This window comes from Callorhinchus milii, unplaced genomic scaffold, assembly GCF_018977255.1.
Source record: "Callorhinchus milii isolate IMCB2004 unplaced genomic scaffold, IMCB_Cmil_1.0 Scaffold15, whole genome shotgun sequence".
Taxonomy (NCBI): Eukaryota; Metazoa; Chordata; class Chondrichthyes; order Chimaeriformes; family Callorhinchidae; genus Callorhinchus; species Callorhinchus milii.
In genome coordinates, this window is record NW_024704756.1 from 2,581,744 (window position 1) to 2,601,496 (window position 19,753).

Sequence of the window (19,753 nt, forward strand, 5' to 3'; positions counted from 1 at the left end):
GAGAAGCGTTACCACTGCACCAGTCTGTCACGTCAGATTCTGTTTCCGTACGGTGACCATGGACACTGACCAGGCTGGGCGGGGGCAGAGTGACCGCAATCTTCCCCCCCGCGCCCCCCCCTGCCCCCGCGCCCCCACCCCAGCAGAGAGCAGAGAGCCGAGGGCTGACCCCGGGGCACGGTCTCTGGTCCGGGGTTTTGCCAGAAATTAGAAGCCCAAAGAGTAGCCCAATATTACACACTGCCCCCTGGACCGAGCGGGGTGGCCAATTTAGGTGAGTGTTGTTGAAACTGTGTCAGAAACACGCCTTCAAAGGCGGGCGGGAGGGAGGGAGGGAAGGTTCGTGGGTTTAAATTTTTTTCTTTTTTTCTCCCCCCCAAAAAATGAATTACCCGCCCAAAGCAGTCGGTGGCAACACAAACCCGCCCAATTGGGCGTGAAAACCCGCCCCTAACTCCGGGCCACGCTGGCCGAGTGGGCGGGCGCGTCACGTCACGTTACGTCACGTGAGGGCGGCAACCCTATGGGGAGGAGAGAGAGAGAGAGAGGGCGAGACGGAGCGTGGGGGAGGGGGGAGGCTTGTGACGTCAGCGCGCACGAACGGGAGCGCGAGAGGGCTTGTGACGTGAGCGCGCACGAGGTGCCGGGAGGGCGGGCGGGAGAGTGAGTGACTGAGTGAGTGCGCGGCAGTCAGAGGGCGGCGGGAGGTGGGTGATGGCGGCGCTGACCCCACGTATACACACACACACACACCCACACACCCGGAGAGGGTTTTAAACGCTCCGAGACGCTGCCCCCGAGTGAAGGGCGCTGTATAACTGCTGCTGTTGTGTGGAGGGCGGTGTATACTGTAAAGTGTAGTGACTGTATTTTGACAAAAAATAATCGACAGTTGTGGGTCGAACTCGTATCGTCCACACGATGTGTCACACTCCCCCTCCCCCCCCCACCCCTCCCTTCCCTTCCCCCCCTCACCCCCTCCCTTCCCCCCCCCACCCTCCCTTCTCCCTCCCCCCCTCCCTCTCCCCCCCCACCCCTCCCTTCCCTTCCCCCCCCACCCCCCCTTCACCCCCTCCCTCTCCTCCCCCCACCCTTCCCTTCCCCCCCTCATCCCCTCCCTCCCCCCCCTCCCTTCCCCCCCTCACCCCCTCCCTCTCCCCCCCCCCTCCCCTCCCACTCCCCCATTTTTTCCGGACTGCCCGCTCCCCCCCCTTCCATGTACCAGTAAATGCTGCATTTCAAAAATATTGCTTTTGAGGCCCAACGGATGTGCCTCAAATAGGGAATCCGGCCATCGGCAAACCCCGAAAAGGTCACCCGTGACGCTGCCAACGCTGCGCTGGGGATGTCCTGCGGATTAGACGTTAAACTGAGGTCACGTCCGCCTGATCGGGTGCTCGTTACGCAGACCTCGCGGCGCGGTTCAAAAGTGGGGGGAGTTTCTCCGCGTGTCTTGGTCAACCGTCCCTCAAATAAACAAAAGCTGTTCCTTCACTTCAAGGCTGGTTGTAGGATAGTACTGTTGCCGCGTTTGCCCCCACAAAACACACAATCGCTGCTGCACTGAAACACTGAGCCATCCTCCTGATGTGAAAGGCATTATGTCAACTGTAAGGGTGGTTATTGTGACAGTGCGTTCATACAGTAGTTTGATTTCCTTGTGCTTTTTTTTGTTGCGTACCTAACTACAAGTGAGAATGGGACCTTGTATAGTTTCAGCATTTTGCACTGCATAGTTTGTGTAGGGTTGAAATGAAATATTGCTTATTGTGTAACTGTTCTCAGTTTATTTCGTTGGGGTCTGTCCTTCAGCTGTCATGACAGACCCATTTGCAGCATCTGCTGACCCTGGAGACTTGGGTGGGCTACGTTGTGACCTGAGTTTCATGGAAACTATCAGCCAGAAGATGAGAATTCCCAATAGACTGAAGGTGACCGAGGAATTAGGGGATGAAGAAAGAGCAGAGGATATTCAGATGGCATCGCTGCATATGTGCATCCCTGACAGAATATCCATGGCAGGTAAATTGCGTTCATCACTCAACAGAACAAAGGATTACATAGAATAAATATACAGCACAGAAACAGGCCGTTCAGCCCAACTGGTCTATGGCGGTGTTTATGCTCCACATGAGTCTCCTCCTGCCCTTCCTCAACTAAACCTATCAGCATAATCTACTATTCCTTTCTCCCTCATGTGCTGATCTAGCTTTCCCTTAAATGCATCTATGCTATTCACCTCAACTCCTCCTTGTGGCAACAAGTTCCACATTCCCACCACTCTCTGAGTAAAGAAGTTTCTTCTGACTTCCCTATTTGATTTATTGGTGACTATTTTATATTTATGGCCATTGCTTTTGGTCTTCCCCACAAGTGGAAACATCTTCTCAATGTCTACCCTATCAGAACCTTTCATAATTTTAACATTTTTCTGTTCTTGCCGGCCGGTCTGCACCAGGTCATATACGAACAAACCATATTTTCTGGAAGAGGTGACTTTGACATTGAATGCACAATGTGAGGGATTCCTGTTTTTCACTAGAAATGGCAGGAGAAATTGAGAATAGAAGGGTGAGGTGGGGGGAGACCTGTACATCTGTAATATCAGTCAAAGGTATATAAATATATTTACAGTATATTCTTTGAAGCGCTTTAAGATTTCTCAATGATGTGATAAAGCGCAATATTCATTGTAAAGATTATTGTTATTACTCTTCAGAGCAATCTTATGTTAAAGATTTCCTAGCTAATAATTCTGTATCGCTAAAACACGAGAAACTACCATAAGACTCCAGTATTTTCTTGGCTCGTTCTATCCTATAGTATTTGGGAAATAATGATATGTAAACTCTTAAATGGAGTTGGTTGTTTCGTGGAGATTTTACATTGAAAACTAGTGATAAATACACCAGCCCCAGTACAATTACAGGATCTCGTCATTAAGTTCAAAGTTGTCCCACTTCTCTGTTCAGAAGCAGATATGCAAGACATTGGCGCGAGGCCTTACTTGTATGGTTGGTTCCAACATACGCCATCAATGTCAGATCCCCCACCACTCAGCATCTCTCCCTGCATGATGTTCGGGAACCCACAGCCATTGAAAGTGGACAGCCTAGAGAGTCGGCTGCAAAGACGAGAGGTACTTTACTGAGATGTCATGTGTCGTGTCCTTAAAATAAAGGATTTGTATTGTTGATATGGACCAGAAGCTGTTGTACATTGTTTATTGTTAATGTGGCGTCAGGTCTCAAGGCTGACAAACCCTTGAACTTAGTTCTAAAAGTGCTCAGTAGAACTGTGGGTGTGTAACTGGTATTCTCTGACGCATTAGCTCACCATAACAGGCATATTTTCTTACTCCATACATCACTTTTTATCTAGTAGTAAGAAGGAAACTGGTCGTAGTCGATTAGCGGAACCCTTTCTGGGGGTAATAATCCCTTTATTTAAAAAAAATACAGTCAATTCACTTTACAGTGAAGCCCTTTGAGACTACATGATAAAGCGCTATATCAAATGCAAGGATTAATTTGTTTTTCTTTTTACAAACTGCCATAAACAGATGTCTTCACAGAGCAAGACAGAAGTACCATGTTGGCTTTAGCAGTTTCCTGGCTGGGTAACTAGATTTAGAATGGGAGGTAGTTTGTCTAGCCTTTCCAGCATCTCATAAAATTATCTCTTAACTGCATTACTGTTTTGGGGAAATTAAATGCAAGAGTTATTATTATAATAATCCATAGACAAAACTACTCTCCTTTAAGTGTAGGTGGAAGTAATCAACAAGGAGTAGAAAGTGCAGAGAAATCTTTAGGGATTCACACTCTCAATTACAGCCAGCCAGCCTTTTTTTTAAAAAGAGAAACTTGCTCTGTGATTAAGATTGCTCAAGCTAATTCTTGTAGATACGTACAGCAGGACCTGGAAGGGCAGATCAGTCACTGGGGCAGGAAGTCCTTCCACCCAACTCCTGTTAACCCTGCAAGCCAAAGCCCTAATGGGTCGGGTGGTCCTGGACAAGCAGTGAGAAAGCTTGCCAGACAGCAATATCAATGGCAAGCTATGCGGTTTTAGCTGGTTAGACTCCAGGAGTTACCCCAACACAAACTCTCGGGTTCCCAAGGCTAATGTCCCTAATACTTTTCGGAATTAGGTAAGCAGGGAGAGAGGGTTCATTCCATTCCAACAATCTATTTCTGGGATTTCTATGTGTAGGTGGGATACATGGAAGTTTCAACTTGGTTTGGATACTCTTAAGCACGGTGATGGGTTTCTGCACGTGTCAGATAACTAGCTCAACAAAAGAAATTATAGACAAGTACTTGGGTGAAATCTGCTTTCCTGTAACAAGTAGCGTAACTTATCCTGTGCTGTGTGTTGTTTTGGTACAGCTGGCCAGTTCCCAAAATTCTAACAGTTCAAGAACATTGAATGAGAGTGAAATCTGTCTATCAGCTGCGTCCAGAAAACAGAGGAATGCGTAAGTAAGAAATCTTGCCCTGGCTTATTTAACACACCTTGATATCACTCTTTATAACCTTTTCTGCACAGCTACGATAATGATGTTACGTGCCTGCGAATTGGAGTTTACTGTCTGTAGTTTTTCAGTGAGTTAAGAGTGCTTTAATTCTCATTGATGTGTATGAGCACAGAATGGCTCTTTGAGCCGCTAGCGAGTCAACTCAGATTCCTGGTTAATGTGTTCTCAATATCCTGTATCAAAGGTCGACAATCAACCTTCAAACTTTGTCATCTGTTGGCTGAAAAAGCCTTCGCAGTCCATTTTCAACCAGAGTCGGCAGTAAATTTAAAATAACAGTTTACGTGAGAGGGAATGGAGAGCCAGAAGCAAAATGTTGATGATTTGGGGTAGGAGACTGGATCTGCTTCTACTTTTGAGAAAGACATACACCCCAGAAAGTGCTATGTTTGAGAGAAAGGCTTCAGGTCAAGAAAATATTTGCTATGTGGAATGGGAGGTGAAAGATGAGGTAACCTGGTGGTGCATCATTCATTTGTGTGTGTTGGAAAGGAAAGATTAATAATAATAATAATAATAATCCTTGAATTTGATATAGCGCTTTTCATGTCGGGAGGACGTCCCAAAGCGCTTCACAGATCACACTGTAAAGTGAATTGACTGTATATTTGTGGGCGAACGCGGCAGCCAATTAAGAGAGAGGTTTCACTGACTGTCTTAGCGATTGAAAAGCATTCATTGAATTCAAACCAGTAGGTGAGCAGATGATTCAGCAAGAACAGTCTTGTTTATGAATTCTTTGATCCAGTTCAAACCCCTCATTTTACGGTAGCAAAACCAGATGATATAAAATTCTGCGGCATTTTATCACACGTTCCTTCAACAGAGATGCCACTCTAAACCTGGGAAATATGGACTCTGTTCCTGTTCTCTCATTTTAGAAAATTTCCTTTGACCATTGTTTTACTTTTATCCAATCCACAGGGGTGATCACTCCAATGGCGTAAGGCTTCCCTTCCCATCACCTGGACCGGGCCAGGCATTATTCTCGCTTCACAATGTGTTCAGTGTATTAAAATATATTGGGCACAGCCTATCGGAGCGCTTTACGGAAACAGTCCATCAGGAAACGCAGAGAAGGTGACCAGAATTGCCTTGGGCGACTCTTTAAAAGCCTCTTGTTGAAGTGGCTGTCCTACTCTTTAACCTTTGCATGAGATGTGTCGTTTTGATGGAGCTTTTGGATCTGAATAGCCCTTGAGCTGCTGCTTTGGGATCTGGCTACATGCTTTATCGCAGGTACTTATTTGTGATCTTCCATGTGAAACGCCTCCAATTAGAGTGTCTGCTTCACCCGGCCACTAGTTTCATGTTCAGAAAAACAAACCAGATAAAGTAAAATTGTTTTGTTGGATGCTGATTCCACAATAAGCTATCCCTTTTTAAAGCAGTGGGAGGCGGGGGAATGAGGTTTGTGCACATCAGGTGAGGGTTGTTCTAATTTGCTTCAGAAAATTGGATACTTTTCCCATTTGTACTTTGTCACTTTTGCTCATAGGTCATGGGGTTTAGCTGGATAGTAAATCTCTCCCCCAACCTTAGATGGCCACACAGGTATGATCTTTTCATTTCCCACACCTTGTGATCTGAATGAATGATGCTGATAAGTCAGGCAGTTTTGTGCTGTTGACCTACCATATAAGGTTGAGACTACTGGTATCAAATTTCCTTAGGACCTATACAGTAGACGAGAAAGATGGTATATTTTCATCCCGACAGTCTTGGCTGACCTCAAATCCAGATACCCTAATCACATAGTCCCTCATATTCATATTTTGTCTTGTATCTAAGAATAAAACAACAACAAAATTACATTTATATAGCGTCTTTCACGTTGGGAGGACTTCCCAAGGAGCTGGACAATCAGTGTTTCGGACCTGAGCTGGGGGTCGGGATCGGGGCTGTTTATGCTTGGACATCAAGACAGAGAGTTGTTGGGAATGGGTTATTGCCAAGGCCAGATTAAGATTCAATACAGTACAAAACATCCTCATCCAGTAGCATTGATTACTGTTTATGCCTCAATTCTTTCAGTATAATGTGAGGTTTGGTTCAGGCCTTAGCATTAGCTGGAGCTGAATTAATCAAAGCTGCACCACACTATCTGTACCTGAAACTATGACATGAGCTCTACAGGGTTCTTCTTTTCATGAACAGAATGAAGGTTCTAACTGCATATTTTACTGAAGACGTGCATGAAAACAGTAATATCTTCCTTGATGGAGTGTGTCTGCCGTACAGAATTCACAGACAAATGTTTACTGGAGGAAAATGAGATTTAAGCTCTAACAATATAGGTAGTTGATTATCCTATATTGATTATCCTATGGAGTCCTGTAGCTCAGTAGTTAGAGCACTTGCCTCGCAAGCGAGAGACCTGGATTTGATTCCTGGCAGGGCAAAACCTTGGGCAAGTTTCCTTACTGCACACGCCTGATAATAATCCCTCAAGAAAAAAACAATAATAAATTGGTCACTTTAATCCACGACTGTTTGTGGGACACTGTTGGGCGCAATTGGCTGCCGTATTTCGCCCACAAATATCAGACAATTCACTTTACAATATATTCTGTGAAGCGCTTTGAGATGTCGAGAAGACATGAAAACTGCTATATCAAATGCAAGAATTATTATATTATTATTCTGAAGTAGAATCAGGGTAAAGAAATTCAAGCATTGAATAGTGTGCTGTTGCTACTTGCTCTGTTAACTATAAATAATTCTTCTTCACATTAATAGTCCCAGAATTGCTGAATAATTCAAGAGAGAGATTCTCGTTTAAACCACTAGGTGTTATTTGTGATGTTTTTCTGGTACCTTAGAACCATTTAGTATCTAGTCACTTATAGAAAGCAAGGGGAATGACTGACTGAATTACAATGTGAGGTCGGTCACTTTCACTGGGGAAGGGTTTAGTATGCTAAGGATAAATTTCCAGTCGGGGCAGGAAATATTGATTCCTCTGGTTTTTTTTGTTGTAAAGTGATTTTTGAGTAAAGTTATGATGATGGTGACCATGAGAAACAACTTGCATTTTTATAGCGACTTTCACGTGAAATAAACCTCTCCAAACGCTTTACATAATTAAATTTATTAGAGGTGAAATTAATGTTACAGAGGCAAATCTGGCAGCTGAGCTGTGCCAGGAAGATCCAGCACAGAACACTGATGAGCAGCCAATTAAATTGAATTTTTGGGGTGATTTTGGATGAGGAGTGAATAGAAGCTAGGATAACAGCAGTTTTTTGAAATAGTGGCGTTAGGTCCCTCCTTGTTCCCCTGAATCTCAAGGTAATTGCTCACTCAGTCAAAGTAAGGATGATGTGTAAATAGATAATGATCATGTATTTCTATTGAATATTGTGTTCACCAACAGCTATGTGATCAAGACAGATAAGGGTGTAAGCTGAGTGTACATGGTTGGGAAACGGATGTAAAGAAAAGCAGAATCCACTGGAGCAAGTTAAAATAGAAGCATGTCTTGTGTCCTTATTCACTGCTATTGCCAGCATGATATCTGTTCAGCTGTAGACTTTAGGGGCTGTGCAAAAGTCAAACACTCTTTGTCATTAATATCTTTGTTTCTGAAAATTCTTAACTTTGTGATGTTTAACTTTGTGGTGCATGCAATGAATTGACTGTGAATGTATTGCTTTAGGGTGGAGTTTCTTTTTCAACAATCCATAACAATCTGTTTGTATATCAGGTAACGAATGTTAAAACATTCTTGAAAGAACCCAAAAAGATTTGCCTCAACAAACTGGTTTAATTTCCCACCAGCTGCCCCGGTTTGATTGCTGATCTCAACTGCACAACTATAGTGTGCTGAGTGCAGGCCAGGTGCCTTCCCCGCAGGTAGAGAATATTGGAGACAGAGGCCGTCTTGTCAAAACCCAGATTTGTATTGAGTCACACTTGTGGCTCATGAACAACAGTGGGAGCCATACCAGTCAAAAAATGTTACAACAGAGACGCATGCATGAGTCTCCAATTACCTACGACATGAATCAGAAAGACAAAAGCAGCAACAGCAGTCATAGTGGAATCTCTACAACAAAGACGTTGCTCGCGTACATCGAAAACACTGGGCTTTTTCGAATATTCCGCGCTCAGTTCAAACTTGCAGCAATTAACCAATAATTTGTTCATTTTCAATGTAACTTTGTGAGCTAAGCCATTGACGCTGGTCAGTTACCTGTGCAAGCTGCCAGTATTTAACGGACGCATTTACATACGAAGAGAGTAAAGACATCATATGGTCAAGTTTAAAAAGTTATTCATTTAAATACCTGGAAAACAGTTCCTGGGTATTGTATGTTTAATAAGCAAATCCACGGCATTATATTGTCGTTCAAAAAAAAAAGCATCAATTGAGTGTACTCGTTTTGTTCTATGATTCAGATTATTTTAGATGACTATTTCAATTGAGTATTCAAAAAGCCTGACTGCATACATACAAGCATGTTTAAATAGCCCTGCACACCTTGCTGTAAGCAAATTATCAGCAGGATTTCTCTGAAACATGCTTTCTGCTCAAGCTGAGGTGGCTCCATGAGCCACATGGGACTCTAATGTTTGACAGTGCTGCTCTAGGTCACCTCTACATACCTTTATTGGTCAGCTGCAAACATTGGCAAAGACGTGTAAATAGGTCATCACTGAGCTGGGCTCAGTAAAACAGGGCAGGCAAATGTCAGCCTGGCTGTACAGTAGCACTTGCGCCTCTTAGTCAGGAGGTTGTGGGTTCAAGCCTTTGGTCAGGACTTGAAATCACATAGGCTAAGATGACACTCCAATGCAACCCTGGGGGTGTGTTGGATTGTCGGAGGTGTCGTCCTTCCGATGAGACATTAAGGTCCCGGGTGGGTGTTAAAACTGATGGTTGTATTGGGGAACGTGGGTATCTGAAGGATGGATGAGCTTCAGTGGGTCAAAGAGCCATTTCTCATCCCTGACTTTTCTTATGTTTTTATTAAGGATTCAACCTCGTGACCGACCCCGTTCTCATAATCCATGTGTGGATGTGGCCAGTCGTACAAAGAGTCAAAGGTGATCAGCATGTTTTCTTCTTTTAATACACTGATTGGTACAAGTACTTGTAATATTAAAATGCTATAGGAGGCTTGCTTCCATAAGTATATTCAGTGAACAGCTGAGCCACACAGACCAGAAGGTTCCCAGGTTCCATTCCTAGTCTTTGCTGAGTTGAATGATCTCTGTCTAACTGGAATTAGAAATTCTGCAGTTGGTCCAGAATAAATCAAGAGTGAGCCTGGCACTCTTACCTCTTCAGTCCGAAGGTTGTGGTTCAAACCCCACATCAAATCATTGTACTCAGATCATCCAAGCTGACACTCGAATGACACTTGGGATGTATTTTTGGAGGTGCCGGCCTTCGGAAGAGGCGTTAAACTGAGATCCCATCTATTTGTTTAGGGGAAGCTATCAAGATCCCATGGCGCTATTCAAAAAGAGAAGGGAGTTTCTCCCAGCGTCCTGACTTACAATCCCCCGAATAAAAATTGGTGACTCACTTCATGACTGTTTGTGGGGCATTGCTCTGTGCAAATTGACTGCCACATTGGCCTACAAAATACAGTCCCTATACTTTACAGTATATCCTGTGAAGTGCTTTGAGACGTCCTCCCAATGTCCGAGGTGCTGTATCAACTAAAATAATAGATTATTTTATTTTTGTAACCCTAGTAATAAAAAATAATCCTTGCATTTGATGTTTCAAAGCGCTTCACAGAATATACTGTAAAGTGAATTGACTGAATATTTTGTGGACGGTAGTAAAAGGGGCAGAGAAGCAGTTGGATCCCTTGAAGAGGAGATGGCCACAAATAGACCGTGATAAAATTATTAAAAAGCACCGCACCATTAGTCCTTTCAATGGGAAAGGCGTTATGTAAATTTGTATTGAATTGTCAATATTAGAGGAACAGGAAATGGCAGTCACATCATATCAATTCTGCGCGTGTGTTTTTACAAATGAAAATTTTTGGAAAATGTTGAATTCAGCCATTTTGCCCCAAGAATTCAGGTATGTTCAGGTGAATAAAATGTTTTGAACAAAAATGTAGCTAATTAATACAGGGTCCCTGTGGAGTCTTCAAGGCAATGAGAGAAGCACTGGAACATAGGAACAGGAGTCTGCCATTCAGCCTCTAGTGCCTGTTCCGCCATTCTATTAGTTCATGGCTGATATATACCTCACTGGGTGATATTACACTTCCCAATAGCTGCACTTTAGCACTGAAGGAAAGCAAACATTGCCTTGATATTGAAAAGCATGAAAGAGAACCAATATTTGCTTAACGCTGGTAGTGAGGAGAATTCTGAAGAGCACTTTAGGAGGTGCTAGCAATGCTAATCTGAAGAATGCAGGCGGTGTAGGGAACAGTCAGTGTGGTTTTCATAGCAACAATCACACACCTAACAAACCCAGAAGGTTCGAGAAGTTAACAAGGTTGGTGAATAATGGAATAAATCTGTTTTGCTGTCCAGAAGGCTTTGGGACCGTGTGGTTAATAGTGAAGATTAAGGTTCATGCAATTAATGACATAAATGCTGTAATTCAATCGAGAACTGGTTTAGTGAAAAACTCTGAACTTGTAAGTGTCTAACCTGACGGTTAACCTGCTTTTTGTGTGTCTGTTCACTTTTATTTAAAAATCACTCTCTCGAAATCCCTAAAATACACAGAGCCTGTATGTCTAGGGAAACTGGATCAGGCAGCCTAAATAATGTTGAAAAGGGGCGTTCACATTCTTAGCCACTATCCCACAGGTATGAACAAAACCTCTGGTAATGCATTAATCCATTGCGTTACTGCAGAAAAGATTAGTAATGTGTATAACAATTATAGTTTGTGCTGTTTGCCAGTTTCTCCCCTCCCCCCCCAACACACTACCCACCCGCAACCACGTGGGCGCAGTAATGTTCGTGGGCTGAAATTCCTTCATCGTTTGCTTATAAATTGTCTGTCAAAATTAAGGGTTGCTGGCTGCTTTATATACTTGTTGTGCCTATTTGACAAAGTGGCTGTACAAAATGTACATGTAAATTTTTTTTGAACATCTATCTTATACTAATAAAACAATGTCTGTCTGCACTTCAAGATGTATCTCAATAACCGATTGATGTCGAGACATGATTTATACCTCATCAGAAACAGAGGACCTACATATGAATGCAGACACTGCAGTTACACCTAATGGCCGTGCCGGCTGACCGTGGCGCTGTGATCATGGCTTTAAACATTTTTCTGTGACTATTTATAGAAGATAGCTGTTTAATGGGGGAGATTTAAACTGATTCTACTCTTTAATCTGTACAGTACCAGTCTCATATAGTTGTAATTCTCTCTGATGTAAGGTCCTTGAACATCTTCAAGGCTGAGACTGATAGATTTTTTAAAAAACAGAGGGATTCGGGGATATGGGGACAGGGCAGGTAATTAGAGTTAGGTCAGAAGATCAGCCATGATCTTATCGAATGGCGGGGCAGGCTCGAGGGGCCGAATGGCCTACTCCTGCTCCTAATTCTTATGTTTTTATGACTGTCTCTGCCTTTCATTACTGAAGGTGATGTTCCCGTCATGTCTAATTCTCAGATTATTCGGATAAAGTGGAAGAAAGAGAGCAAGTGTTATGTTATTCTATAACGGCTAATTCTCTGGAGGAAAAAAAATAGAAGGGTGAAGTTCTGAATCATTTTTGCTTGCATATGACCTCTTCCACACACACTGTATGTGTATGTCCCAGAGCCCCTCCGCATTGTTCCTTCCCTTGTCGCCTTCAAGGCATGTCTCAAGACCTTCCTCTTTGACCATGCCTTCAGTCATGTTCCCACCAGCAGCCTTGCCCTCCACTCCTCCCGACTCCAACCGTCAGCTCGGGTGCAATTAAAGGGTCAAATTGACTCACTTTCACTTTATGCAGCCAGTGTTATGGAATGAATTGATTTGTTCACAATTTGTCTCTACTTTCCAGCATTTCCCATGACTACGGAGTACCTGAGGGAGTTCTCGAAAATTTCAGTGTGATGGAGATTGTAACACTCCGGCGACAGGTAAAGATGTGATTAGTGGAGTCCTGTAATGTATTGGTTAGGGCACTAGCCTTGCAAGCTGGAGGACCCGGGTTTAATCTTGGGGAGGGCGAAACCCTTTGGCAAGTTTCCTTTCTCCACACGCATTGTGGGATACTGCTGCTGCATTTCGTCTCAACGACGTGATAAGGCGCTATATCAAATGCAAAGATTATTATTCAGCGCCTTGCGACGTCCCCCTTACGTGAAATGCGCTATACAGATGTCAATTGGTGGTGGTGGTGCTAGTGGTAGTTGAAAACATGAATTTGCTGAGTGCAATGGTTAGGCTGCTGCAGGTGAAAGTTCAAAGTCAGGTTCCCGCACGTTGGGAGAGCAGTGTGGGATGTTTCAGGAAAATGCGGAAGTGCTGGTCATAAACCTCTTGCTCTTAACCTTGCATTAAAAGCTCAGAGCAGATGAATGTTTTGTATCTTGTTTACTACTTAAAAGAAAATTGGTGATTAAGTGCTGTTAAGCTAGTTTCGATCTGAGCAGCTTGAGCGCACAAAGGGTCCACCCTTTCTCTGTCTCTCTCTCCTCTCGCAGCTGAACAAGTTGAATCGGCGCTTACAGTTGTTGGAACAAGAGAGTCGGGACCGTGCGCGCAAAGAACTCATCCTCTACTCCATCATCGTTACAGCCTGTTTTGTCAACAGTTGGCTCTGGCTGCGGAAGTGAAACTGCACAAAGCATTGGAAACACTGGTGTAGACTGAGCGACCCACTCGTGTTGAATGTAGCACTAAAAAGCATCCTTGTTTCTGGTGTGCAGTGATCTGTCTCGTTGCTGAAATACAAGCCTACACCGTCGTTTCAGATCCGTTTATTAAGATGATTTTAACAGCAGAGTGATGTGGGCAGAGAAGCTGTATCGCAAATGTTAGCGTGTGTTTTCAGATGAAGCAAAATGAATGGATTCAATGTGAAAATGAGCACTTTTTTCTTTAACTCGCAATAGCATCGTAAATCCTGAAAGGCTGCTATTCCAACTTTAATAACATTTCGTGCACTAACCACAGCATACTTGAGTGTTTGGTGTGGAGTTTGAGGTTTATAAATCAATATGACTTTAGTTGTTAGTAAGGGTTCTCATTAATTTATAGAGTGAGCAGGTAGGAGAGGGGAGAATTAAAAAGTCACAGTGACACAACTTAAGTTCAAAAATATTGGCAACCTAGTTTACTATTTTCACTAAGTGCCTCTTGAGTATTCCCTCCGATATTCGCATGCTAAAGTACTGGGTCAGGTTCAAAATCTGTGAGGGTTGTATATGTATATAGTCTAGTCTAACGTTGTTTGTGATTACAAGCTGCTCAGCCATTCGGTTAAAGTGGGTTTAGATTTTGCCCTTTGAGAATTTGTACAATTGGATATTGTGCGAGAGCCACATTTGATTATTGCGTAGCAGTGAGCTGTATCTAGTCTCTCAGGCTAGCCATTAACAAGTGGTACGTCAGAGATGGGACAGATACTGATCAGACTAGAGAGATGATCAAAACGAGTTCAGCACAGTGACAGGAGTGCTTCGGGTTCTGCATGGTGGATGATGGATTCAGCCCCAGTGAAGGTAAGTGTAGCGTGATCAAAGCAACAATCAGAATGGGTGTGTGTGCCTGCCATCGATACAAGCCACCTGCTGAATTCAAACCAATAGAATCAAAAATTTCCCCGTCCAACTCAGTGGCAGAGTGAGCACTTGTCTTGGAGGAGAGGAAGCTGCCTCCTGAGATTAAACACGATGACCTTCTCAGCTCAGTTCTGACTGATGCAAGCTTAGGTTGAAACTTTTAACTGGACGTTGTGTGTGTTTTCTCTCTATTCCAATCCCTGAAACTCTGAAACACTCTTCCTCTATCCCTCTGCCTTTCCCCTTCCTTCCTATTCGTCCGTGTCTGCAGTCGCCTCCCTTCCCCCCCCGGCTCGGTATCAAACGCTTTGGGACTGCCCTGTGTTGGAGGCGCTATCCAGTCAATTCACTTCACAGCCTATTCTGTGAAGCGCTTTGAGATGTCTAGAAGACGTGAAAAGTGCTGTATCAAATGCAAGGATTATTATTATTAAACCTAACTTATATGTAAATAATCTTTAAACCATTCATATATCGAAACATGCTATTAAATTATGATTAAAACAGATAATTTACTAAAACCATCTCTTGTACAGCTGTATTTTCCCATTATACATGTACGAAGCAGTTTATTACTGCAAAGTAAGCACTGGGTAACTTGATTCTGCTATTAAAATGGGCATTTCCGTGCTATACTCGTATATATTGCTATATTTACTGTGTAATACTGGTTCGATATGTTAAAGAAATAGAAATTCCAGAAAGACTTGTTCTGTTAGTGGTACAGTGTGAGAATGAAACTCAATTGCAATTTTAAGTCATTGACACAGAAGAATGACAACAGTTCTTGAAAGGATATAAATATTCTTACCTCCCAATTTGTATGTTAATGTGCACCCTGCTTTTGTATTTGCTGTTATCTTAACCTCATCGTCCATATCTACAATCCAGTATTCAGAATATTCTTGCCATGTATGGATACAAGTCCACACGGGCAAAATCTCCGTCTCTGGAATCCAACCTGGTCCTTAGTCAGATTTATGTACAATGACTATATTAACCTAAGTGCTCTGGGACGCTACCCTGCATGAGGGGCCCTATATAAATGCAGATTGTTGTAAAATGTGAAAGTTGTGTTCGTAGCTATATGGAAGGAATTCAGTGGTTGAATGTCTGTATGTATTCCTTGGGCCAGGATGACCTGAACACTGTTAGGTGAGTTACTGAAGGATTAGTATCAGGCTAAGCATTATTCATTTGTGTACTTATCCTGATGCAGCTTATTCAATTATATTCTCCAACTCATTATTTGAAAAAAAAACCTGTTGGGAGTTATTTACTCTGAGCACTTCACCTAAGTCACTTTGAAACGGGCTTCTCAGAAGTGCAATGCATGTCTTAGGATGAGGAGCCTTTATTTGGGGAGTCACTCCACAGTATATTCTATGAAGCACTTTGAGATGTCTCAACAACGTGATAAAATGCCTTAACAAATGCAAGTATTATAATCATCATCCTGATTTAGATTTATTTTGTAATTAAAAAGTTGTCTAAAGAACTAAACGACCATCTGCAGTGGTTCTGAATCACCGGCCCAAGTTTTCAACCCTGGTCTGTGCTGAGTTATTTGCACCTGGTGATGGGATTGCTATTAACCCAGCTCAACACCGTGGGATAATCTGGGCTTTGACCTTGATGGCTGGCTACTGACTGACCCGAGTTGTGCACAAAAAATGGGTCAGGCCTGACTTGAAGCCTTTTAGGGTAGGTTACTTCACACGATTTATTTAATAGCATTCTCCCGCTTACTCCCCAGACCTTTTCAGAATTCTCTATCAATAATAATAATACTTGCGTTTGTTATAGAGCCTTATCACGTCCATGAGACGTCTCAAAGCAGGATACACTGTAAAGTGGAGTGACTATCCGTAGATAAAATTTCAAATATTGCAAGTGTGAAGTTCAACAGCTATTGAACAAATTGAGACAAGTTCATTTAAAAGCAGATGGAGGTTGGAACAGATGACAACACATTGAAATGCTTTATTAAATCCATATATTCGCTAACAAATTATCTAAAATGGGTAGAAAACTATGCCATCCTCATCCTTCTCCCACTACATGTACACATATAAACTTCAAGGTTCAACAAGGTGCTATTTATTCAAAATGTATATACACTGGTGAGTAATACTAAAGAGATTTCAGTTAGCAGAATAGCACAGATTGAAATTGAATGTAAAATCCAGTGTAAGAATATCTAAAATGTACAGGACGGCGCAACTTAGAAGCTGGATTTTCTCTTCCCAATGTTCTGTCACACAGAGCCTTTGCTTTGCATAGAATCAGTGATTTTACACAGGTTAGACAATGCCGAAGTGAAATAAATGATGATAGATGGGGTATTTGCTGAATTAAATTGGGAGGAGAGAGTAAATGTCTCCTGTTTCTTTGGTTTAGGCTTCATAGTGACTGAAAAAAACAATATCTTGAGATATACAGAAAACCCAAATGCAGTGTTTGAAGCTTGTAAGCTATTAGAGCTCTGTGTGTAGATCAGCAAAAGTAACAGGATTTTTTTTCAGAAGAACTCCCTTAATTCTGGTTCTGATGCCTTTGCCCTGGATTGTAGTTTTCTCTGCACCCTAATTCTATTTAATAATCACTGAGCCTTCAATCACCTGCCCCTACCCTCTCAAACACTCTCCCACCACCGGTGTGCTACCTCTCTCCTTGCTTTCACAATCCTAAATGCATCCGGCTGTACCTCGAGTCAACATCCCCCAAACTCCCGTTTCTCTGCTGAGTCCTCAATAGTGCCTCGTTTCTCAAGAGCTGTGTGAAAAGTGCTTTAAAACATTGTGGATCGTTACAAAACATTCAGTGTTTAGCAAAGGCCAATGAAACTTTGATAAGATAAGGGCTGCTTTGTTTGCTGGTACAGTGTAAGTGTTGCTGAGTGAGTTCACTCTGCCTTGCACGTCTGCTGGCTGTATGGTCATGTTGCGTTATCGCAGCTCTAACTAAAGACAAAGTAGAGGGACGTTTCTGACGTTTGGGAACAAATGGTGCCCTGAAGCCCAATCCCAGGCTTCTTCTACCTGATACTTTTAACCAGAGAAGGGCTTGAAAACAAAACCCTGCACCACTGGCCTTTGTTTCCCTTTCTAACATTTAATCCTACTCCTAAATCTGTTCAATCCTCATACACAGCTATTCGGACACCCACCACACAGATCACCATCTCAACACTTACTCTTTCCTACATCACTAATCACTGTACCAAACTCATACTGCAGAAAAATTTCAATTTTTTTAAAAGCTAGTTTTCTTCACTAAGTATACTACTTCCAGTATATGAACATTGAAACACTACAGTATTCAGCGAGTGTTGCAATAGTTACTGCAGCCCAGTAACTGGGCGTCTCTACATTTTTTGGGTGGGTAGCTTGATTGTGCCCTCTTTAGAGAAGGCATTGAGCATTCCTGTGGGCAGTTGATGCAATTAATTGGGCCGAGGAGGTGTGAATTACCACCTATTGCGGATTCACTGGTATGAAACGAGGAGCAAAGTTAAGGAAACGCAAAGGTATACTTTGCTCTGGAAACTGAATATAAAAAATAGGCTGACAATGTGTTAGCACTATTCTGAAAAAAGTTGCTGCAATATTTGTCTTGAAATCACATTTTTTTCACCCATTTTGCACTTGAAAAACAGGTACAAAATGTGTGTGTGTGTGGGGGGGGGGGAAGGAATAAAGAATGTTACTTGTGATTTTGTGACAAATATTGCAAAGCAGTGTTTACCCAAAGTTTTTTTTAAAAAAAGAGAAGTAACACAGATGCTTTGCTTCCAAACAATCCCTGAACTAAAGGATCGTGGGCTGAGTTTCCTCACTGCAAAGCTATTGCATGAGCCACAAAGAGACCAAACAACGGCTGGCCACAGGGTGTCATGAGTTAACCAGTTCTTGCCCATAATTTACTGGAATAAAATATTATTTTCTATATCCTTCCTCCCTGTTCCTTTCCTTCTTTCAAAATGATGAGGTTGTAATCTGCTCCAACCCTAGTTCCAAGCAGAGTGCTGGCTGGCTCCATCCCAGGGAAGGATAGTTTAGGATTGAACAAGAACATTCCCTTTCCCCTCCTCATTGAAAATAAATGATTGGTATGGCTCATAGGGCTAAGACCACCTGACCTGTAGAGTCCTTGGCACATTGCTGAGATCCACATTGTCTCCAGATCCACAGATTAGTTGCGTTCGCCCATTTTTGGACGAAGCAGCAATGTTCCTTCCACCCACGAGCCTGGGTACTGAGTCATCCTCTGCCAGATGTTGACCTCCTCTCCCACCGAGTCCATCCAGTCCACTCGCTTCCCATTGCTCATCCCTAGAAAAGAGATGCTGATGGTAAGACTAGAACCTTCTTCATCTGACTGAGTGCTTGAAAGCTTCAGACAGGGAAGGAAATGGTCTTTCCCTCATTATTTGTATAAAAGATCAGAAACCATCTCCAACATAAGATAACGTTTGAGAGCATATCTGTGTTATGACAAGGGGTTCATCTGCATCTGTACACAGCAATTGTATTCCCAGGTTTATAAGTTTAGTGCTTATCTCTGTCGAAATATACTTTGATTTGCTTTCTCAACACCTCCCCATTTTCCTTCATTAACAACTTGCATTTATAGAGTGCCTTTCATTAGGGGCAGCGTCTCGGAGCGCTTAACAGTGGAGGGGAGGAGGTGACCGTAAGCACGGTCGAAGAGGAAGATTTCAGTTATGATCTAAAAGAGGGGAAGGAGGGGGCAAGGCAGAGAGATTGGGGGAGAGAGTGCCAAAGCTTCGGGGCGTAGTGGTGGAAAACGCGGCCGCTGATGGTGAAGATGTGGGGACGAGGGACAATCTGGAGGCCAGAGCCAGCCGAGCGGAGGCAGCAGGTAAACTAAAGGACTCTGCAGATCAATGCCTTACCATTCCCAATCCCAAGGCGCACTCCCCCGAGGAAGTCGTTGCTGGACAGGGCCTCTCTGTCCCAGATGGTCAGCTCCAGGCAGATGTGCTGCAGGTCCTCGGGCTTCACCTCACTGTAAACAAAGGTGTGGTTGTAGTGAGGGTTCAGTGTCTTCTTCATCACCGGAGTTTTCCGTTTGGATGTCTTGGTTTTGAACGGCAGAAGGTACCTGAAAAACAGCTCTCAGTTAGGATTGACTTTGTTCCAGGACAATCAGAGAGAGGACTTCTGTATGTTTACACAGGACCCAACTTATTTCAGTTTTAGTTTATCGTGTTCTTTTAAGGAGCAATGAAATATCAACACATAATAATAATCCTCGCATTTGATTTGTGGGTAGCCAGTTTGGCGCAAAGAATAGGAATAAATATTGTGAAACCCGATGTTCTTTGCAACACGTCGGAATATTCTCCTGTAACTGTGCTCCCTCTTTATATATGCTCCCAGTTTAGTGTTTTCAATGCCAGATATGCAGAACAAACATACAAGCCGCATAAACCACACTTCCAGTTCTTCCACCTCCCCCGCCCCA

At 43.0% G+C, this 19,753-nt stretch overlaps 2 protein-coding genes across 3 annotated transcripts in view; one reads left to right on the top strand and one right to left on the bottom strand.

The window, feature by feature from the left end:
* The first annotated feature begins 687 nt into the window (after window positions 1-687).
* LOC103177176 (mitochondrial fission factor homolog A) lies at window positions 688-14,904 on the top strand. The gene is made up of 8 exons (XM_042340879.1): window positions 688-707; window positions 1,786-2,022; window positions 2,973-3,139; window positions 4,392-4,480; window positions 5,465-5,620; window positions 9,518-9,589; window positions 12,538-12,616; window positions 13,184-14,904. Exons 2-8 carry the CDS (start codon window positions 1,818-1,820, stop codon window positions 13,313-13,315), a joined length of 900 nt encoding a protein of 299 aa, XP_042196813.1. The 5' UTR covers window positions 688-707; window positions 1,786-1,817; the 3' UTR covers window positions 13,316-14,904.
* A 3,039-nt stretch (window positions 14,905-17,943) lies between these two features.
* Window positions 17,944-19,753, bottom strand: part of sytl4 (synaptotagmin-like 4) — a 38,860-nt gene continuing 37,050 nt past the window's right edge. For both annotated transcript variants that reach the window (XM_007891258.2, XM_007891249.2), the window contains exons 17-18: window positions 19,182-19,390; window positions 17,944-18,597 (exon numbers count right to left, since the gene is read on the bottom strand). In XM_007891258.2, the coding sequence (XP_007889449.1) occupies window positions 18,458-18,597; window positions 19,182-19,390 (349 nt within the window). In that variant the 3' untranslated portion in view covers window positions 17,944-18,457. The remainder of the gene's footprint in view (window positions 18,598-19,181; window positions 19,391-19,753) is intronic.

Coding starts and splice junctions, on each gene's coding strand:
- LOC103177176 (XM_042340879.1), top strand. CDS start 1,818: ATGACAGACCCATTTGCAGCATCTGCTGACCCTGGAGACTTGGGTGGG. Junction 2,023..2,972: donor TGACAGAATATCCATGGCAG/GTAAATTGCGTT, acceptor TTCTCTGTTCAG/AAGCAGATATGCAAGACATT. Junction 3,140..4,391: donor GTCGGCTGCAAAGACGAGAG/GTACTTTACTGA, acceptor GTTTTGGTACAG/CTGGCCAGTTCCCAAAATTC.